This window comes from Polypterus senegalus, chromosome 7 (assembly GCF_016835505.1).
Source record: "Polypterus senegalus isolate Bchr_013 chromosome 7, ASM1683550v1, whole genome shotgun sequence".
NCBI classification, from domain to species: domain Eukaryota; kingdom Metazoa; phylum Chordata; class Cladistia; order Polypteriformes; family Polypteridae; genus Polypterus; species Polypterus senegalus.
In genome coordinates this window covers 6,951,604-6,972,184 of record NC_053160.1, presented here as the reverse complement: position 1 = coordinate 6,972,184, position 20,581 = coordinate 6,951,604, and the positions used below count along the sequence as shown (strand labels likewise).

Here is a 20,581-nt window from a genome sequence, read left to right as displayed (position 1 = left end):
ATGCACAGACTACAAAATCCATAACAGTAACCTGGTTAAGGGTTTACAAGACCACATAATCAGATTACTCATGGAGAAATATACCTTTGTTAATCAGAGGTCAATTAACTCGATTTCTCTAATTTAAATTAGGGAGTAAGAATAATAATAAGAATAAGCTGAGTCGCTGAAAGGACGTTGGGGCACCCCTTCATTTGAGAAAGCAATTGTATTTAAAGGGTTAATATATAGAAGAGTATGTGGGACACAGGAGAAAGATGGTCTGGTCCTTAATTACTATAGACAGAAAATCAGTTACTTGAGTATTTCACTACAACTGTCTATTTTAAATACCAAAGAATAATAAAAAATAGTAAAAAGTAAATACAAAATTAGATTACATTAATGCCTCATCAAAAACAATATTATGAATTACTTTATCCTCTAACTTATATTCTATAAAACATTGCTTTTTTTACATTTCTGTTCACATATTGTGTAGAATATTTTTCTCTTTCTCATTTATTGGACAATTCTCTTTGTCCTTGACTTTTCTCATATGCAGGTCTTTTTTGCTCATTGTCTTTTATTCGATGTTCTTTATCAGCTGTTGCCGCGGTTTTTCTATCGTAATCTAAAATTTGACGTTCTTGAATAGAAAATTTGCTTTTCTGCCTTACCATTTTAACCGACCGTGCTGAAGGGCCGAGTTACCAGCACTGAGAGTGTCACAGCGTGGTACGGAAAGATGATGTGCCCAGTAGGAGTAATGATTGGCCGAGTGGTGTGGAGGGGAGTGGACAAGGCTGAATAACGCGGACACGACGGAAAACTTTAATATAATAGAAAGATAGCATGGGTTGGCAAAATTAAATATCTGCAACTTCACAATTCACTTCATTTACTCCAACATTTGTCAGAAGTGAGTTGAACAGGCGTGACACATACAATAAAATTAACTGCTTTATACTACAGATTCTGATGTTGTTTGCTCAAATCTAAAATAGTTAAATAACTATAAACTTTAGTTATTTATATTAGTTAAATAAGTATGAAACTGAGTAACATTATCTCTCTCTTTCTATATCTAATATATATACTGTATCTATAAATATATGTATCTATATAAACCCAACGTCTGTGTGTCTGTATGTGTGTCCGCTTTTCACTAGAGAACTACTTAACGGATTTAGATTTTAGGTTTTTTTCTAGAATTTCTTGAACATTCCAGTTGATTTTGCGACTTCTCTCATTGCACTTAGAATCATAGTTCGCTTGCGGTACCGATTTATTTGCGCAAATCTGAGACAGTCTGCGGGCCGAGGGTAAGGGGAGGCGGCACCTTTGGAGTAGGGAGCCGGGTGGGACATTCCTCACTCACTCATGCGCCAGCCTCCGTTCGAGTCGCTCTACCTCTCGCCACGTGTTGGAGCAGTACCCTGCCTCTGCTTAGCTAGCGATACTTGTTTGTTCAACTGACATTATCATCTACAGATTGTTAAGGAGTAACGTTTGACGTTTTAGAGAGAGAGAGAGAGAGAGAGAGAGAGAGAGAGAGAGAGAGAGAGAGAGAGAGAGATCAGAGTTATGTGTGTTTTAGAGGGTACCTGCTGATTGGCAGAGATATCATGGCTACATGCTCTTCTCCCCACAGAGGGGAACACTCTCCTGTCAGAGCAGAACACGATCAGATACAATAGCAACAATTGACGTTGGAGCGCACCTAACTTCCACTTGGCCAGAGATACCGTGCCAATTTTTAACATTTTTGGCAAAGAGATCACAGGTACATTCTCGCCCCTGATAGCTAAAACAAAACAAATTTTATATCAAGAAGCCGTCGAATACAAAACTATCAATATAAATTCTAATCAATAAAATTATATTTTTTTTTATTGATTTTTAAAGTTTGTCCTGTCTCACTATTACGCAGCAGGGGACAGCTAGTACACAAAAAAAATGATTCATTTCTGTGTAGATCACATGTACAGTAACTACTAATCAAGCTCCATATTAGAACAGTAGAACAATCTCGACAAGAACAGGTCATTCTGCCCAACAAAGCTCGTCCGTCCCATCCATTTAATTCCTCCAAAATAACATCAAGTTTTGACGGTGCCTAAAGTCCTGTCATGGCTGCCATCTATGAAATACTGCCTTGAAGAGGATGTATATTTTAGAACATTAGAACAATCGAGACGAGATCAGGCCATTCAGCCCACTAAAGCTCGCCAGTCACACCCACTTAATTCTTCTAAAAAAAACATCAAGTCTAGTCTTTAAAGTCCAACTGCCCACCACACTACTTGGTCACTTATTCCATGTGTCTGTAGTTCTCTGTGTGAAGAAAAACTTCCTAATGTTTGTGTGAAATTTACCCTCAACAAGTCTCCAACTGTGTCCCCCCGTGTTCTTGATTAATTATAAAACTATAGGCTGTGGGCATCAGAGGTAACCAACAAAACTGGATCTCTGGTTTGTTAACCAGCAGCAGACAGAGATACAGATAAGAGGAGGATGGAGTGAGGTCATCATTGGAGTCGCTCAGGGGCCTGTCCTAGGACAGTTACTTTTTCTGATTTATATTGATGACATTGATTCTTGTAGAAACTTGTAAACTTGCCAAATTCGCGGATGACACCAAAATTGTAGGGATGGCAGACACTGCAAAGGCAGCAAAAAGAATTCAGATTGACCCGGACAAGCTTCAGAACTGGGCAAAGACCTGGAAAATTCAGTTTAATGTGGAAAAGAGCAATGTGCTACATTTGGGCAAGAAGGAATATTAATTATAAATACAAGATGGGGGACACTGTCATACAGGAAGCAATGTCTGAAAACGATTTAGGGGTTTATGTTGATGCAACATTTTCGACTAAGCAATGTACAAAACCAACTGTAAAGGCAAATAAAATGTTAGGTTATATCATTAAGAACTGCTGAATTTAAGTCAAGGGACGTGAGGCTCAACATTATATGATGCACAATCTGGTCATCACACTACAAGAAAGACACAGCAGCACTTGAAGCTGTGCAGAGGAGAGCAACCAACTGCATCTCAGGACTTAAGGACATGGCCTACAGTGACAGACTCCGATAATTAAACTTATTTAGTGTCGAGCAGAGGAGACTGCATGAGGACCTAATCAAGGAATTTAAAATCCTCAAAGGCATTGTTAAAGTTTTATTTATGTAGCGCCTTTCATACACTCCGGGACACTTTATAATTCAATACACACATTAACAAGACAGTAGAAATGACATACTGTACACAAAAAAGAATAATACTCATTGAAGAGATGTATTTTTTAACAGAAGTTTGAAATTAATACCAAATTTTTCTTCACGAAAACTGAGAGGGAGAGAATTCCAAATTTTAGGGGCTATCACTCTGAAAGCTCTGCCCCCCCCCATCGTTACTAACCTGTATTTAGGAACAGTAAGTAACTTAGCGTCCGATGATCGTAATGCACGGAGTGTAAGGAAGCAGCAGCTCTGGCAGATAATGAGGGGCTAACCCATGAAGAGCTTTAAAGGTGAGAAGAATAATTTTATATTTCATTCTTGAAGAAACTGGTAACCAATGTAAATCATAGAGGACAGGAGTGATGTGAGGAGATTTTTTAGTGTTTGTAAGTAAACGAGCAGCAGAATTATGAACATATTATAAACTATTGATATATTTAGTCGGGAGGCCATAAAACAAAGCATTGCAATAGTCCAGATGGGTAGGGATGAAAGCGTGAATGAGTGTCTCAGTATCTTTCACACTGAGGAAAGAATGCAGATGAGCAATGTTGCAAAGATGAAGAAAAGCTGCCTGTACTATTGAGCTAATGTGTGATTGAAAAGTAAGAAGCTGATCAAAGATGACACCCAAATTATGGACTGATGCTGAGGGGTCAACCAGGATTCCATCAATGTCAATTTTTAGCCCACGAGGGGTAGAGAGGACAGATTTGGTACCAATTAATAAGATTTCTGTTTAATCAGGATTGAGTTGCAAAAAATAATCTGTCACCCAATGATTGATTTCCTGAATGCAGCCAGTCAGCGCAACAGGTGAAGATGTTACCCCGATTTTGACTTCCCTTCACTTGCTTCCAGTTCGTTTTCAAATCCATTTTAAGATCCTTGTATTTGTTTTTAAATCCTTTAATGGTTGTGCCCCATTTAATCTGTCGGAACTGCTGCACCCTTACGTACCGTCTCGCTCTCTCAGGTCAGCAGACCAGATGCTGTTACAGGTTCCAAAGGCACGATGCAAACACCGAGGTGATCGGGCTTTTTCAGTTGCTGCCCCAAAACTCTGGAACAATTTGCCATTGCACGTTAGGCAGGCTCCTTCACTAGCTGTCTTTAAATCTTATCTTATTTACTCTCTGGCTTTTAACCCAGTATGATATGTTGGTTATCTGTATACTTTTTATTATGAATCTCTTCAGCTCTTATTTGTTTATGTGTTTGTTTCATTTACCCTTGGTTACTGTGTGTCTCCATTGTTGAGTTTTTATTGTACAGCACTTTGGTCAGCCTTGATGTTGTTTTTAAAGTGCTTTATAAATAAATAAATAATAATAAATAAATGCTGTAGTTGCATCCACGCTTACATAAAGTTGTGTGTCATCGGCATAGCAGTGGAAGCTCAGACCATACCAATGAATAATCTCACCTAATGAGAGCATAGAGATGTTAAAGAGGATTGGACCGAGAACTGACCCTTGAGGGATAACTTGTGTGAATGAAGTAGTGGCAGATTTGTGTTCCCTAATGAATACAAATATAAAGTAGACCCAGCACCATTCTTTTGGATTAAGGGTGACTCACACACTCAGGGACATCAGTGGAAATTAAGGGGAAGTGCATTTAAAACTGAAGCCAGGAAGTACTTCTTTATGCAAAAAGCTGTGGGACTCTGGAGCAAACTACCAAGACATGCAGAAACCTAGACAACCTTTAAGAAGAATCTGGATGAAATGTTGGGACAGCTTGGCTATTAGCTAAACAAACAGGCTTGATGGACTGAATGGTCTCCTCTTGTTTGTCAAATTTCTTGTGTTCTTATGATGAACTCATTTTAAAGTCGCCGTCTCGATCCACTGGGCTAATCCCCTTCATAATTTTAAACACTTCAATCACGTCTCCTGTTAACCTCCTTTTGCTTAAACTGAAAAGGCTCAGCTTTTTTAATCACTCCTCACAACTCATCCCCTGTAGCCCATGGATCTCACCTCCTCATTCAGCAGTTTAGTAAGTTCCAACTTCTCTTTTTCTGATTTGTTAAGTTTCTTCCATAGTCCGTTGACGTCCAGACTATTTCTATCCTTTAGATCACCGACGTCAATATTTGCTTGTTGGTGGCTGAGGAAATAAAAGCAGATTATTGGATTAGGCATCCGAGAGAAAAAAAGACTTACTTCATCCTGGTAAATAAATAAAGGCTGTGAGAAGCTACAGGTTAACATGGCATTACCAATCAATGTGAGAAAACCCAAGTCAGAACAAAGAGAACTTGCCATATCCACACAGGAGCAATTCCAACCCAGATACAGTGATACCTTGGTATACATCCTGTTTGGACATGAACAATTTTGCTTGGTATACGACCTTTGTTTAGAATACGACTCGTGTGCTACCCTTGTTTACCTCTCTCTCGAGACAAAGCCACGACTGCCCACGAGCGTCAGTACGTCAGTCGGTGGCATTCAGTTAACAACCCGCGCTATAACTCTCTGTGAATTTTCACGTGATTTTGTGTTTTTTCGCATAAATTTGAATTAACTGTTGAAAAGTATGAAGGTGGCATGCGTATCTGGGACATGGCTGCTGCATACCGTATTCCAAGAACGATGGTATCTACGATTGTGAAAAACATTACTAAAATTTCATTATTAAAAAGTAAATTGATGTTAAATTTTCATTTATTTCATCTAATTGCTTTTGTATTTATGTATTTTAGTATTAAGCAGTGTTTAAATTATTTTATACAACCCCATCAATGTATAATATGCCAATAACAATAGGATTTTTTTTCATGGGAACGGATTAATCATTTTCCCTTTATTTCTTATGGAAAAAATTCACTTGGTATACGTCCTGTTTGGTATAAGTCAAAGGATCTGGAACGGATTAAGGACGTATACCGAGATACCACTGTATACTGTAAACCTAAGAATCATTCATGTTCAAGTAGCAAGACTGCTTGCCAAGTCAAGTGGTTTTATGTAAAACAAAACAGAATCTTGTAATCCAACTGAGATAAAAACAGACAGAACTGAATGCTATTCTTGTGTGTTTCTTTTCCTTAAATAAGAGAAGAGATCCAGACAGACTCGGAGAGTCTTTGGTTCTTAAAACAAAAAATTACATATCTTATTATGGTCAGCATTAAAGAACACCATTAGATTTGGGCAGAAAGAAGCAGCAAAAAAATTACAGAAGACCCTGGCTACAAAACGGCAAAATCAACCAACAAAATCAAATTAAAGGGCACCAAAATGGAAAAGTAATAAGAAAACCTCTTAATCTCTCTCACCCCCACAACAGCTACACATTAAAAAAATAAATAAATAAGATAGCTGAAGCTGATGTCACATTATGTGACTTCTAGTTGTTGGGGGTGTCAAACTTGCCGAGTGCAGTTGCTGATCTCGTTGTCAGGCTATGTTAACTTACAAGGCTGGGTTTGTCACGTTTAGCAAAAGCATTCCAACTTTTCAACACAGTCGTGATCTCCCCTAATTGTGACATCCAGAAACATGCTACCAGATGGGACTACAGTAATCCCTCGCTATATCACGCTTCGACTTTCGCGGTTTCACTCTATCGCGGATTTTAAATGTAAGCATATCTAAATATATATCATGGATTTTTCGCTGGTTCGCGCTTTCTGCGGACAATGGGTCTTTTAATTTAGGTTACATGCTTCCTCAGTTTGATTGCCCAGTTGATTTCATACAAGGGATGCTATAGGCGGTTGGCTTAAAAGCTACCCAATCAGAGCATGTATTACATAAAACTCCTCAATGCTATAAGATATGCTTCCCGCATGGCGCTTGTTTGCTTCTCTCTATCTTTCTCACTCTCTCTGCCTGACGGAGTGGGTGTGAGCAGAGGGGCTGTTTGCACAGAGGACACGGACGCTCTTCTACAAAATGCCGCTTTATCGCGGTGCTTCTGTATTCTTAAACGCACGTATTGATTTTTTGATTGTTTGCTTTTCTTTGCGAGCTCTCTCTCTCTCTCTGACATTTTCTACTCCTGACTGCGCTCCTTTAAAGATAAGATATATTTGCTTTCTTTTAATTGTGAGAAAGAACTGTCATCTCTGTCTTGTAATGGAGCACAGTTTAAACGTTTGACTAAAGGGTGTTATTTCATGTCTACAGGGCTCTAATAATGTTAACAGTGTGGGAGAGTTTATAAGGGCTTAAAATATATAAAAATAATAATACAAACATATGGTTTCTACTTCGCGGATTTTCACCTATCGCGGGGGGGTCTGGAACGCAACCCCCGCGATCGAGGAGGGATTACTGTAGTGCTGTATAGACTAACAAGTACGGTGAAATCAGCTACAATCTCTGCCCTTTTTACTTTCTCGTATACGAAGTATAGGGAAAGTACTGTAATCGTCCAAAGATTCGATGTCGAGATTTTGATGAATCTCAACATTTTAGACTTCCCCGACTTCCTCATATACAAAGTATAGAGAAAGTATTGGAATCTTCCAAAAATTCTGTTTTGAGATTTTGATGAAGCTCGATGTTTTACACTTCCTGGAGTCCAAAAATACAATTTTTTGGAATTATGTCTGTCTCTGTGTGTGTGTGTATGTAAACAAGATAACTTTCACTTAGGTCAACCAAATTTCATACACAAGTACAAAACACAGATTTCTATCAACTTTTGGGCTATACTGACCAGAAGTGATACTTTACCTTTTATTCATGCAGCTGCAGAGTTCAATTAATTCAACTTTACTTTTATAATAATTGTTCAATAGATTATTAATTTGATTTGTTGCTGATGGTTCTTTAATGTACATAATATAAAAATATAATCATTGTCTTGCGGTTTATTCCTCAAATATCCATCCTTATATCTGAGTATATGAGAAAGTCTAGGGGCAACCACTCCTGATTTTTTTTTCCCCCCATTTATCCATTCTGTCGTAGTACATAAAATGTGAAACATCAGGCAGATGAGTCTTTCTTCTGTTTGCGAGGTCTAAAACATCAGCATTCCTTATTCCTCGTAGTTGCATGACATGAATTATACTTCTTCATGAGCATTCATTGGTTGTCAGCTCTCTTGCACACATACAGCCCGTCCCCAACACTAAAGACATAACCAAAATCATCTCATCTGGGGACTATGTGTTATAGTTAAGCCAATAAGTGAGTAACAGCATGGTTACTGAATTACTCATCCTAATCATAATCTGATCTATGTTAGCCTCTGTTTTGTAGCTCCCACTTCTGCTCACAAAAGTTAGCAGCCTGAAATCTAGCATATATTTGTTAAACTAACCTCCCCCCCCCCACCAACAATAATTTAATAATTACTAAATAATTAATTTGACAATCAGTCAAACAGTCTAGCACTATACCTTGAGAAAGCCTCTGCAGCATTCTTTGAAGATATGGGAATGCGTGAGGCCTTTAGGAGAGAGGAGTCCAAACTAGGCCGCTCTTCTTCCTCGGCCGATGTGTTACCATGGTTCACTTTTTCCACCAGGTACATGGAATTTTTTTTAGACATGGTTATTTTAGGCACGGCCTCCTACATTGGGAAATGAGCAGAACAACAACAAAAAAAAATGTAATAATAAATCAGGTGTATCATTTCTTACAAATTATAATACTTTACAGTCTTTATCAAACACACCATATTCATCAAAAGGCTTTCACACTTTAACAATCCATTGCTTTCTTTAATTTGCAGTGCATTCAGAAAGTATTCAGATGCCAAAGCCCCAGAATGTCAAAACGAAAACTGGAAATTTCTGGAGATGAATGACAACCATCACTGCGAGACTCTCCCAATTACAGCTTTATGTGAGAGTAGTCTTTAGACAAACCTGCCTGGAGGCACATGAAGGACTCTCAAGACTCTCACAAATTTAAATCCATGAGTGAGAAGATTGGCGAGACTTACCCAAGAAGACTCAAAGACTAGAACTGCTGCCAAAGCGGCTTCTCCAAAGTACTGAATTAAGGGTCTGAACACTTCCGAGAATAACAGATTTCAGTTTTTTTTCTCCCCCCAATTTTTAATAAACTGCCAAACTTTTCTAAAAGCACGTTGCCACTTTGTCATTATTGGTTATTGAGTAGTAGATTGATGGACAAAAATATCACATGTATACATTTAAAATGAGATTTATAACGCGATAAAATAAGCAGGAAGTGAAGGGATCCGAATACTCTCTGAATTCACTAAATCCATTTCAGCAGGGTTGCAGTTCTTAAAGACCACATTTCTAGGAAGCACTTGTGTCGGATACACTAATATAGACTGTTAAGTGATTGATCGATAGACAAGAGTAAAGGCACATGTAAATTTCCCCTTGGGATTAATAAAGTATCTATCTATCTATCTACCATTTCATATCTATTTATCTGTGATGAAAGGCACTCTATGATAGATAGATAGATAGATAGATAGATAGATAGATAGATAGATAGATAGATAGATAGATGACACTATATAAAGTAATAGATTGAATCAATTTTTTTCAAAAAATTTTGTGTTTTTGTAATTATATTTTTCTCAAACAATTAAAAAAAACAACTTTATTTTCCTCCTGGGCAACGCCGGGTATTTCAGCTAGTATATATATATATATATATTTATTCATCTATCCATTTACTTATTGACCTTCTGTAAAAAGCCAAGTTTTTTCCCAGAAGACAGACTTATAGACAGACAGAGTTCTGTCTCTCTGTATCTAGAAAAATAGACCTTTATCTATACATAGATAGAGAAAAGGCACTATATGATAGATAGATAGATATATATATAGATAGATAGATATGAAAGGCACTATATAATAGATAGATAGATAGATAGATAGATAGATAGATAGATAGATAGATAGATAAGGCATTATATAATAGTTAGTTAGATACTGTATAATACATAGATATAAGGCTGAACTAATGATTATTTTGGTAGTCGACTAATTGTTCAATTCCCAACCCGAGTAGTCACGATTATTTCATGCCTGACTATTTTGATGCCTGTGACCTGTGGTTGTGCATCCTGTTCTGGCCTCCAGTGCATGTCTTACCTCATCTGATCACGTATAAGTCAACCTGTGAATGTCACCCTGATGTCTCCGCATTAACACGATTAAAATTAATAATAATCAAATTAAAATAACAACCAGTGAAACATGAATTTGAAAATAATCAAATGTTTTTATATTAGTGTGACCATCACAATAAAAAAGAAATGCATTAAACAATACAAACTAAAGCGCACGTAGTCGTTAAACAAAAAAAGAGCATTTAACTCAACCAAAAATGGCCACTGGTGTGTCTTAAAGTCCAAAAGTTTAAATAAAGCTTCAATACAAATACAATAAAACAATAATGTACAGTTTATAAAAGATTCAGTTCATATATTCCTGATTGCAGTGCAGGAACGTGAGCATTTCGACATGCTGTGGTGTGAGGCTGGCTCTCTTCTTTGAGACGATGTTCCCAACTGCTGAGAAGAGACGCTCAGAGGGAGTAGAGGTAGCAGGAATACACAAGAATAATTTTGCAGACAGAGAAAGATGTTTTAATCATCACACTCTGAAGGAAAAGTGTTGTAGTTTATCACATCATGTAGTACATTATGCCAAAATAAAAAAATAACGGACTAAAATATGTAACAAGCTAATTACTGATATACTCCAAAACACCAGTTACCTAAAGTTAGTTACAGATGGTTTACTATACATATGAAGTCAAATATTATACGAAAAAAGAAGAAAAAAAAAAAACAGGACAGCCCAGCGACTCCTATTCACTCGTTTCCTATAGCTTCAAACACGTTTGCAAAGATAACTAAAGTTAAATGCACTTAACCCTTAAACCGCCGCAACCAGCTAGAGTTGGTTTTCAGTGCAATTTGGAAGCATGCCGAAGGCGAGTATATGCCCATGCGTATTATACCAAAGCTGGTGTCTTTACACTTACTTCTCCCAGCAGGCCTTACTCTTATATGAGGAACACACTGATGCGTTAGGGAATATTAGGGCATCCTAGTCTATACATATAAAGGAGAGTTGAGATCCGAGAGACTGTGTTTGTGTATGGATGGAGAGTTAAGGCGGTGGGGGAGTCACGTGATCATCTCCCCTCCCATTTACGTCATTTCATTCGCTTCATTTCGCTACGAGCTGAGCTCCACAGCTGACGCGGTCTTGCCGTTCTTTTTCCTTAGTGTTTAGACCTCTCTCCTTTACTGATTTACTGTTTACTAGACGCGGTACTAACTGAATAGTATTTTTTCCTTTAGTGTTTCTACTTAGTGTGTCTTAGTGTTTAGTAGACGCAGTGTGCCGGTTTTCCTGGCGGTGTTGTGGTTTACTGTTACTTTCTACTTCGTTTTTGTACTTTAGTGTTTAGTAGACTTTTACTTTATCTCATCTACTGTTGTTTTTTTACTGTTGTTCCCGGCACTGTTGCCCATTTTTAATTTATCTAATTTAGTGTTTGGTAGACTTTTACTTTATCTCATTTACTGTTTGGTAGACTTTTACTTTATCTCATTTACTGTTGTTCCCGGCGGTGTTGCCGTTTTTCCCGTTTCTATTTTTTATTTAGCATGTTCACGAATTAGTCATAGAGAAAATTTATATATTTTGGCTTCAGGAGGACAAACCAAAAATGTTGTATATGAAGAAGCTCTATAAGTCGCAAGTAGTGTAGATACATAATTATTCCAACTACAGCGAAGCGCACGTGGTCTGCTAGTAGCCATTAAAATTGCATGGGACCTAAGGTGAATATATAGATTATACTGACAATAAAAATTATTCTGACCTTAACAGATACCATATTAAATAGGCAAGCAAAGGCAGGGCAGGTTTCTGCTTCACTGGCCAGGGATGGAATGCTGTTGACTGGTGAAAAGCAAGAGCTCGTTTACTGCTGATATGACACTGTTGGCCTGGTGACGTTTACTTAAAAAGCGCAGATAAAATGTATTTGGTGTCCAGGGGTGCAGTAAGCCCCAATTATGTGTCGGTTTAAGGGTTAACTATCATTGTTGAAACCTTGATACACACAAAAAAGAAAGCTCCGCTTTGAATAATCGGCATTCAAATTTTGTTTCTTTTTCGGTGAAGTGCTCCCTCACATTAGAAAGTTTCTTTCTCAATTTTTTTCCCCCAACTCTATCCGACTCGCCATTGCAACCACGTTTATTTTCCTCTACGTTCTTCTTCTCCTCAGACGTTCTTCATCGTTGGTAGGACTGTGTGCAGTCTTGACAAACAATAACAAACGATACTGCCCCCAGACGTTCATGTACTGCATTGCAGTTACAAAAACCAATGTGGTTCTTTGTGAGTGGAGCCTCCATTGAAGGTTCCGTTTATGACGCGTCGACTAATCGTTGCAGCCCTACATACAGTGGTGTGAAAAACTATTTGCCCCCTTCCTGATTTCTTACTCTTTTGCATGTTTGTCACACAAAATGTTTCTGATCATCAAACAGATTTAACCATTAGTCAAATATAACACAAGTAAACACAAAATGCAGTTTTTAAATGATGGTTTTTATTATTTAGGGAGAAAAAAAAATCCAAACCTACATGGCCCTGTGTGAAAAAGTAATTGCCCCCTTGTTCAAAAATCACCTAACTGTGGTGTATCACACCTGAGTTCAATTTCCTGATTACTGCCACACCTGTTTCAATCAAGAAATCACTTCAATAGGAGCTGCCTGACACAGAGAAGTAGACCAAAAGCACCTCAAAAGCTAGACATCATGCCAAGATCCAAAGAAATTCAGGAACAAATGAGAGCAGAAGTAATTGAGATCTATCAGTCTGGTAAAGGTTATAAAGCCATTTCTAAAGCTTTGGGACTCCAGCGAACCACAGTGAGAGCCATTATCCACAAATGGCAAAAACATGGAACAGTGGTGAACCTTCCCAGGAGTGGCCGGCCAACCAAAATTACCCCAAGAGCGCAGAGACGACTCATCCGAGAGGTCACAAAAGACCCCAGGACAACGTCTAAAGAACTGCAGGCCTCACTTGCCTCAATTAAGGTCAGTGTTCACGACTCCACCATAAGAAAGAGACTGGGCAAAAACGGCCTGCATGGCAGATTTCCAAGACGCAAACCACTGTTAACAAAAAGAACATTAGGGCTCGTCTCAATTTTGCTAAGAAACATCTCAATGATTGCCAAGACTTTTGGGAAAATACCTTGTGAACTGATGAGACAAAAGTTGAACTTTTTGGAAGGCAAATGTCCCGTTACATCTGGCGTAAAAGGAACACAGCATTTCAGAAAAAGAACATCATACCAACAGTAAAATATGGTGGTGGTAGTGTGATGGTCTGGGGTTTTTTTGCTGCTTCAGGACCTGGAAGGCTTGCTGTGATAGATGGAACCATGAATTCTACTGTCTACCAAAAAATCCTGAAGGAGAATGTCCGGCCATCTGTTCGTCAACTCAAGCTGAAGCGATCTTGGGTGCTGCAACAGGACAATGACCCAAAACACACCAGCAAATCCACCTCTGAATGGCTGAAGAAAAACAAAATGAAGACTTTGGAGTGGCCTAGTCAAAGTCCTGACCTGAATCCAATTGAGATGCTATGGCATGACCTTAAAAAGGCGGTTCATGCTAGAAAACCCTCAAATAAAGCTGAATGACAACAATTCTGCAAAGATGAGTGGGCCAAAATTCCTCCAGAGCGCTGTAAAAGACTCATTGCAAGTTATCGCAAACGCTTGATTGCAGTTATTGCTGCTAAGGGTGGCCCAACCAGTTATTAGGTTCAGGGGCAATTACTTTTCACACAGGGCCATGTAGGTTTGGATTTTTTTTCTCCCTAAATAATAAAAACCATCATTTAAAAACTGCATTTTGTGTTTACTTGTGTTATATTTGACTGATGGTTAAATGTGTTTGATGATCAGAAACATTTTGTGTGACAAACATGCAAAAGAATAAGAAATCAGGAAGGGGGCAAATAGTTTTTCACACCACTGTATAACAGATAGATAAATAGAATTTTTATTAGTTTAGATATAGATAAATAGATACTATAGATAGGAGTTCTATCTATATTCAACAGCAGTAATGTCTAATATCATCCATCAATTATCCAACCCACTATAACTTAACACAGGGTCACGAGGTTCTGCTAGAGCCAATCCAAGCCAAGGCAGGAACAAATCCCTGGGCAAGGCGCCAGCCTACCGCAGGGCACACACACACCAAGCACACACTAGGGACAATTTTTAGGTTAAATAATATTAACTGAACAATCACAAGGGCAATGGCACAGCAACCACTGAGAGACAGTGAAGTTTGACAAACTGATGCACATACAGGACAAGAGATTGAACTTTTTTTTGACAAACAGAACTCTATTTGACCTCAGGGGAAGATTTGGCTTTTTGTGGAAGCTCTTTAAATAAATAAATTACATAAATAGGCAATAAAGAAATAAATAAAATACACACACACTATGGCCTGAACAAAGAAGAAAATTAAAAGTCCCAGTTAGGCACTATACAGGTATATTGCTGTTGGTATAAAGGAGCCCCATTCGTGTTTCTTGACACAGTACTGCTGAATAATTCATTAGCTGAAAGTCCTCAGTGTGTTAGAGAGAGGATGTGCAGATTTGTTCATAATGGCACTCAGTTTTGTTTCAACTCTCTCCTTTGCTTAGCCCTCCACAGGGTCCAGAGAGTGTATCCTATAACAGATCCTGCCCTGTTAATTTGCATGTTGATTCAGTGGGCCTCTCTTGAAGTGATGTTACCGGCCCAGCACACCACCGGCCATCACAGAGTTACAGAAGATGTGAAGGAGGTCACTTCCCTCATTAAACAGGAAGGCAGCCTCCTCAAGACAAAGAACCTCCTGTCTTTCTTACGCCCTTTCTTCTCTAGTTCCTCTGTGTTCTGAGAACAGTCCAACCTGTCATTAATGTGGACCCCCATACATCCACTTCTTGATCGGTGACCAGACATGGAGGATGTTTGGTGCGGCAAACATCAAAAACCAGCTTCTTGGTTTTGCTGAAGTTAAGATGCAGACAATTCTCTTTACACCAAGAAATAAATTTCTCTACTTGACTCGTCTCCTCTGTCGCATCCTCTTTATCCAGGGGTGTCAAACTCCAGGCCTCGTGGGCCGCAGTGGCTGCAGGTTTTCATTCTAAACCCTTTTACTAATCAGTGAGCAGTTTTCACTGCTAATTCACTTCTTCTCCCTTCATTTTAATTAGCCTTGTTTTAAGGATTCCATGCTCTGAATTAATTCTTTTCTGCATTAAATGACAGCCAAACAGAAATGAGATCTCAAATGAGCCAAAAGATGACCAGTTAAACTGGGATTTCAAACTCCAACCAGTTTCTTAATGAGAAGCTGATTCTTGCTGTTAATTAAACTCGTTATTTAACTCCATGGCTTGTTGCTGCTCTCATTTTGCCACAGCAGACATTTCCAGAACGGTTGATTTTTCGTTTTTTTCTAAGACCACCATCAAAATGTTTTGGTGAACCTGAGAGATCAACCTGATCGAGACCTTCACCTTTCGATATTGTGTGATGGGCACAGGTGAGCTGGTCATGTGGCAGCTTGTTGTGTGTCTCCTTATTGAGGAAAACTAAACATATAAGATGGGCAGCACGGTGGCGCAGTGGACAAGCTAAACAGTTCAATACCAAGTTTCATTATCAGCATGGAATGCTTTCTAATTAGGAAATTAGTTGGAATAAAAAACTGCAGCCCTCCAAAGACTGTAATTGAGGACCCCCTGAAGTAAGGTGTCGGAGTCAAGTTAATTACAACTTATGAATTAGCACCAAAAACTGGTCACTAATGAAGGAAATGCTTAGAATGAAAACCTGCGGCCATCCAGAACCAGACTTCGACACCCGTGCCTCAGCCCTCCAGGAGTGTGATAGTGGACCCTTGAACTAAGGGGCCGAAGTTAAGTTAACTACAACTAAGGCAAAAACAAGTGAATTGGCACCAAAAACTGGTTACTAATGAAGGAGATGGTTAGAATGAAAACCTGCAGCTACTGTGGCCCTCCAGGACTGTGATCGTGGACCCCCTGAAGTAAGGTGTCGGAGTCAAGTTAATTACAACTTATGAATTAGCACCAAAAACTGGTCACTAATGAAGGAAATGCTTAGAAGGAAAACCTGCAACCACTGCGGCCATCCAGAACCAGACTTCGACACCCGTGCCTCGGCCCTCCAGGAGTGTGATAGTGGACCCTTGAACTAAGGGGCCGAAGTTAAGTTAACTACAACTAAGGCAAAAACAAGTGAATTGGCACCAAAAACTGGTTACTAATGAAGGAGATGGTTAGAATAAAAACCTGCTGCCCTCCAGGACTGTGATCGTGGACCCCTCAACTAAGGGGTCGGAGTCAAGTTAATTACAACCAAGGCAAAAACAAGTGAATTAGCAGTGGTAGTGCTGCTGCCTCACAGTAAGGAGACCTGGGTTTGCTTCCTAGGTGCATTGGCGATCCTAAATAGTCCCTAGTGTGTGCTTGGTGTGTGTGTGTGTGCCCTGCGGTGGGCTGGCGACATGCCCAGGGTTTGTTCCTGCCTTGCACCCCGTGTTGGCTGGGATTGGATCCAGCAGACCCCTGTGACTCTGTGTTAGGATATTGTGGGTTGGATAATGACTGACTGAACAAATAAGGAAGGGGTCCTCAATCACGGTCCTGGAGGGCCGCAGTTGTTACGGGTTTTCATTCCAGCCAGTGTCCTAAAGAGCTCTCAGTCCCTGTGGATAATGAAAGCTGGTGTTTAATTCTATGCCTTGTTCCTGCCGTTATTCATCAAAGACAAATTTTAGTTACTGAGTAGATCAGAGGTCCTCCATTACAGTCCTGGAGGTCGGCTATGGCTGCAGGTTTTCACTTTAACCAATTTCTTAATTAGAATCCTTTTATTTACTACTAAAGCAATAAGGTTTTTGGGCTTAATTTTAGTTCTCTTGCCGGTTACCATTCAGAACCCTTAATTGTCTATTTTAGCAGCTGCATTTAAGTTTTAATTGTTGCCCATTTTCTTAACCAGACATTAGTTAATGAGATGCAGAGAACCAATAAACCAGCAGCTCTCCAGCTAACATGCTTACCATGAAGTATCGGTGATAAAAAATGTTTAGCAATGAATGAGAGGGGAATTGGAAGGACCACTAAGTTTAAATCTGTTCTGGTACGCAAAACGCATGGATAATATTCTCACAGAAGGAAACTCTACAGTGCAATTCAAATTGCTCTTGGATGATTGCAAACATGGACAAGCTAAACAGTTCAATACCAAGTTTCATTATCAGCATGGACTGCTTTCTAATTAGGAAATTAGTTGGAATAAAAAAAACACCAGCCCTCCAGGACTGTAATTGAGGACCCCCTGAAGTAAGGTGTCGGAGTCAAGTTAATTACAACTTAGGGGAAAGAAGTGAATTAGCACCAAAAACTGGTCACTAATGAAGGAAATGCTTAGAATGAAAACCTGCAACCACTGCGGCCATCCAGAACCAGACTTCGACACCCGTGCCTCGGCCCTCCAGGACTGTGATCGTGGACCCTTCAACTAAGGGGTCGGAGTCAAGTTAATTACAACTAAGGCAAAAGAAGTGAATTGGCACCAAAAACTGGTTACTAATGAAGGAGATGGTTAGAATGAAAACCTGCAGCTACTGTGGCCCTCCAGGACTGCGATCGTGGACCCCTGAACTATTAGGCCCGGGTCAAGTTAATTACAACTAAGGCAAAAAGAAGTGAATTAGCACCAAAAGCTGGTCACTAATGAAGGAGATGGTTAGAATGAAAACCTGCAACAACTGCAGCCCTCCAGAACCGGACTTCGACACCCGTGCCTCGGCCCTACAGGACTGTGATCGTGGACCCCGTAATTAAGGGGCCTGAGTCAAGTTAATTACAACTAAGGCAAAAACAAGTGAATTAGCACCAAAAGCTGGTCACTAATGAAGGAGGTGGTTAGAATGAAAACCTGCAGCCCTCCATGACCGAAATGACACCCGTGCCTTTATCAATACATCCCATAAGTGCAGAAACATCTGAGAATTTCTGCCAGGGACCTGGCCTGGTGTTATAATGACACACTATCACAGACAGGTGGCCAGGTGCATGTAAAGGGCACTACTTGACAGATAGCTCGACTGATTGATCGCCATAAACCTAAACAAGACAAAGCAATCCGCTGAAGTGGGCCCTTTTTTAACAGGTCAATACATTTACTCTCCTAGCCAGTCTGTTTTTACGGTAGAAATCAATCGTCTCCATCGCAATTGCAGTTTTTTTACGTATCGTAGACTTCAATAAGCCCGGAAGTCCCAATGTTAACCCAAGCAAAAATTCAATGCCGATAAATTAACAGCAAGTTCGGTCGTACGGGTTCATTTTCGTGCAGGTTGACAAAATACTGTGGCGTCAACGCCAATAAAAATCTGACCTTTTTTTGTTTGTTTTTTACGAAACGACAGAGGAAACGGAGATCTTCTATTTTGATATGCACTGCAGCAGGATCTCCCGTCTTCCATGAACTTCTCTACCGATGTGTTTTAATGGCTTTCACGGTTCCTCGCAAGAACAAACAATACAAACAACGACCCTTTCGATCTCACTTTCCCGAAACGGGCCTTTCTAGATGCGTTTGTTGCGTGTCAGACTAAACCTGCAAAACAACTCCCTTTCTCTTTTTATCTATGAATTAATAAATGCGTTCTGAGATGGACTGAATCACAATACATAAAATAAACGGACTCCCCCGCTGAACTTGTGTTTGTGCGCTGCTCCTGCCCGAGTGCTAAATCATCCAACTCCGACAGCCGCCGTAAATAAGTTCCATTAACAGTTAAACCTCGCACTTGCTTTCGCTAATTAAACTTAACAATCTATTTGATCACACACACTTTGCTACTAAATAATTAATTTAAAGAGCGTGCGCGTTTACTCACCAGCACTCCGCGAAGTCCGACTAAATCAGTTTGAAACTGACGCCATGTTTTAGCCTACGTAAATTCCGCTCCAAGCTGATTGGCTAACGCAGTCGATACGACTGTTAAAGAGAACAACGGCAAACAGGAAACGCCCCGTCGGTTGCCAAGCAACACCCACGCCGCGGGACTACAGCGCCTGATCTTGAGACTGACAGCTGCATAACTGACGATGCTAGTCCGGCGCCCATCGGCAGAATAAATTACCGCGATGTTCAGGTGTGGAGATGACATCAACTGCAGGCTACTTTGGAGAAGAGATGTCCCATGTTACAGAGCGGAGACCACACGACTCCCTGGCGTGTCTTCGCGAGAATACCGAGGTCGTTCTACTTATCTGAAACTAGGGACGAACCCGATGCGAACGTGAAAATGTCGCGTTCATGTCACGCAGTCAGTCAGCCTTTTTCTCTGGGCCGGTTCTAGACAGGCATATATGAGGGGGCAGACAGAAATGTGAAGGGGGCACATGGTGGTGGTGGGGGTGCTCTGGATAACTGTAATAGGATTGCACTTTGTCAGGCCTCTACCCTAAGGCTGAAGGCTAAGCTTCTGCTGGTGTAGCTCTTAGGGTCACTGAGGCACACAAACCCCCTGACCACGATAAGGTGGCAATCCCTCAGGAGGAAAACTGAAAAATAAAACCACAAAAAATACAATAAAATATTCCTCATCAGATTATAACAGCTAAAAACATGACATTTACCTTAATTGGATGGCCTATATCAAATATATTCAAACCCAACAATAACACTTCTCACTATTGCCAATATTAACAAAACTAAAAAGGGTAGGCCAAATTATAAAAAAAAAAATCAATTCACCAAGTCTTAAAAAATAAAACTGAAAAATAGAATAAAAAAATAAAATAAATACTAAAATAAAATATCCATCTTTACAATGAACAACATTAAATTTATCTTAATTGGATGGACTAATTCTCAAATAAATTTGCAAAATAAAGTAAGAATAAAATAAGACTTCTCAATATAGCCAATATTTACAAAATTAAAAAGGGTTGGCAAAGTAATAAAAAAAAAAAAATTCACCACGTCTTTTCCTACAATTCACACAACAGATTTAGAACAGAACATTTGAACTTTTTCCCCTTTTTTTGTCTTTTTGTCTTTTTTTCAGCTTGTTTGTTTTTCAAGCAACTGAACTCTCTGTTTGCAACTGAACAGCTCCACTCTCCTTTGTCCTCAATCCACTCTACAACTACAGTTTCCTTTTGCAGAAACTCTTACAAATTCATCCGTATCCACGTCATTTGTTATGGACTTCTCATGGGCCAAGATCACCAAATTCCTCTTTCTTTTATGTAACATGGTGTGATGATAGGGGACCCGTGACAAAGTGG

General features: G+C 39.5%; 1 protein-coding gene across 1 annotated transcript in view; it reads right to left on the bottom strand.

Annotated features, from left to right (window-relative positions):
* LOC120532309 (coiled-coil domain-containing protein 171-like) overlaps positions 1-19,229 on the bottom strand; it is a 467,526-nt gene extending 448,297 nt beyond the window's left edge. Inside the window, exons 1-3 of the mRNA XM_039758204.1 lie at positions 19,183-19,229; positions 8,591-8,763; positions 5,211-5,340 (exon numbers count right to left, since the gene is read on the bottom strand). Coding sequence (XP_039614138.1) covers positions 5,211-5,340; positions 8,591-8,742 — 282 coding nt within the window. The 5' untranslated portion in view covers positions 8,743-8,763; positions 19,183-19,229. The remainder of the gene's footprint in view (positions 1-5,210; positions 5,341-8,590; positions 8,764-19,182) is intronic.
* Between the last annotated feature and the right edge of the window lie 1,352 nt (positions 19,230-20,581).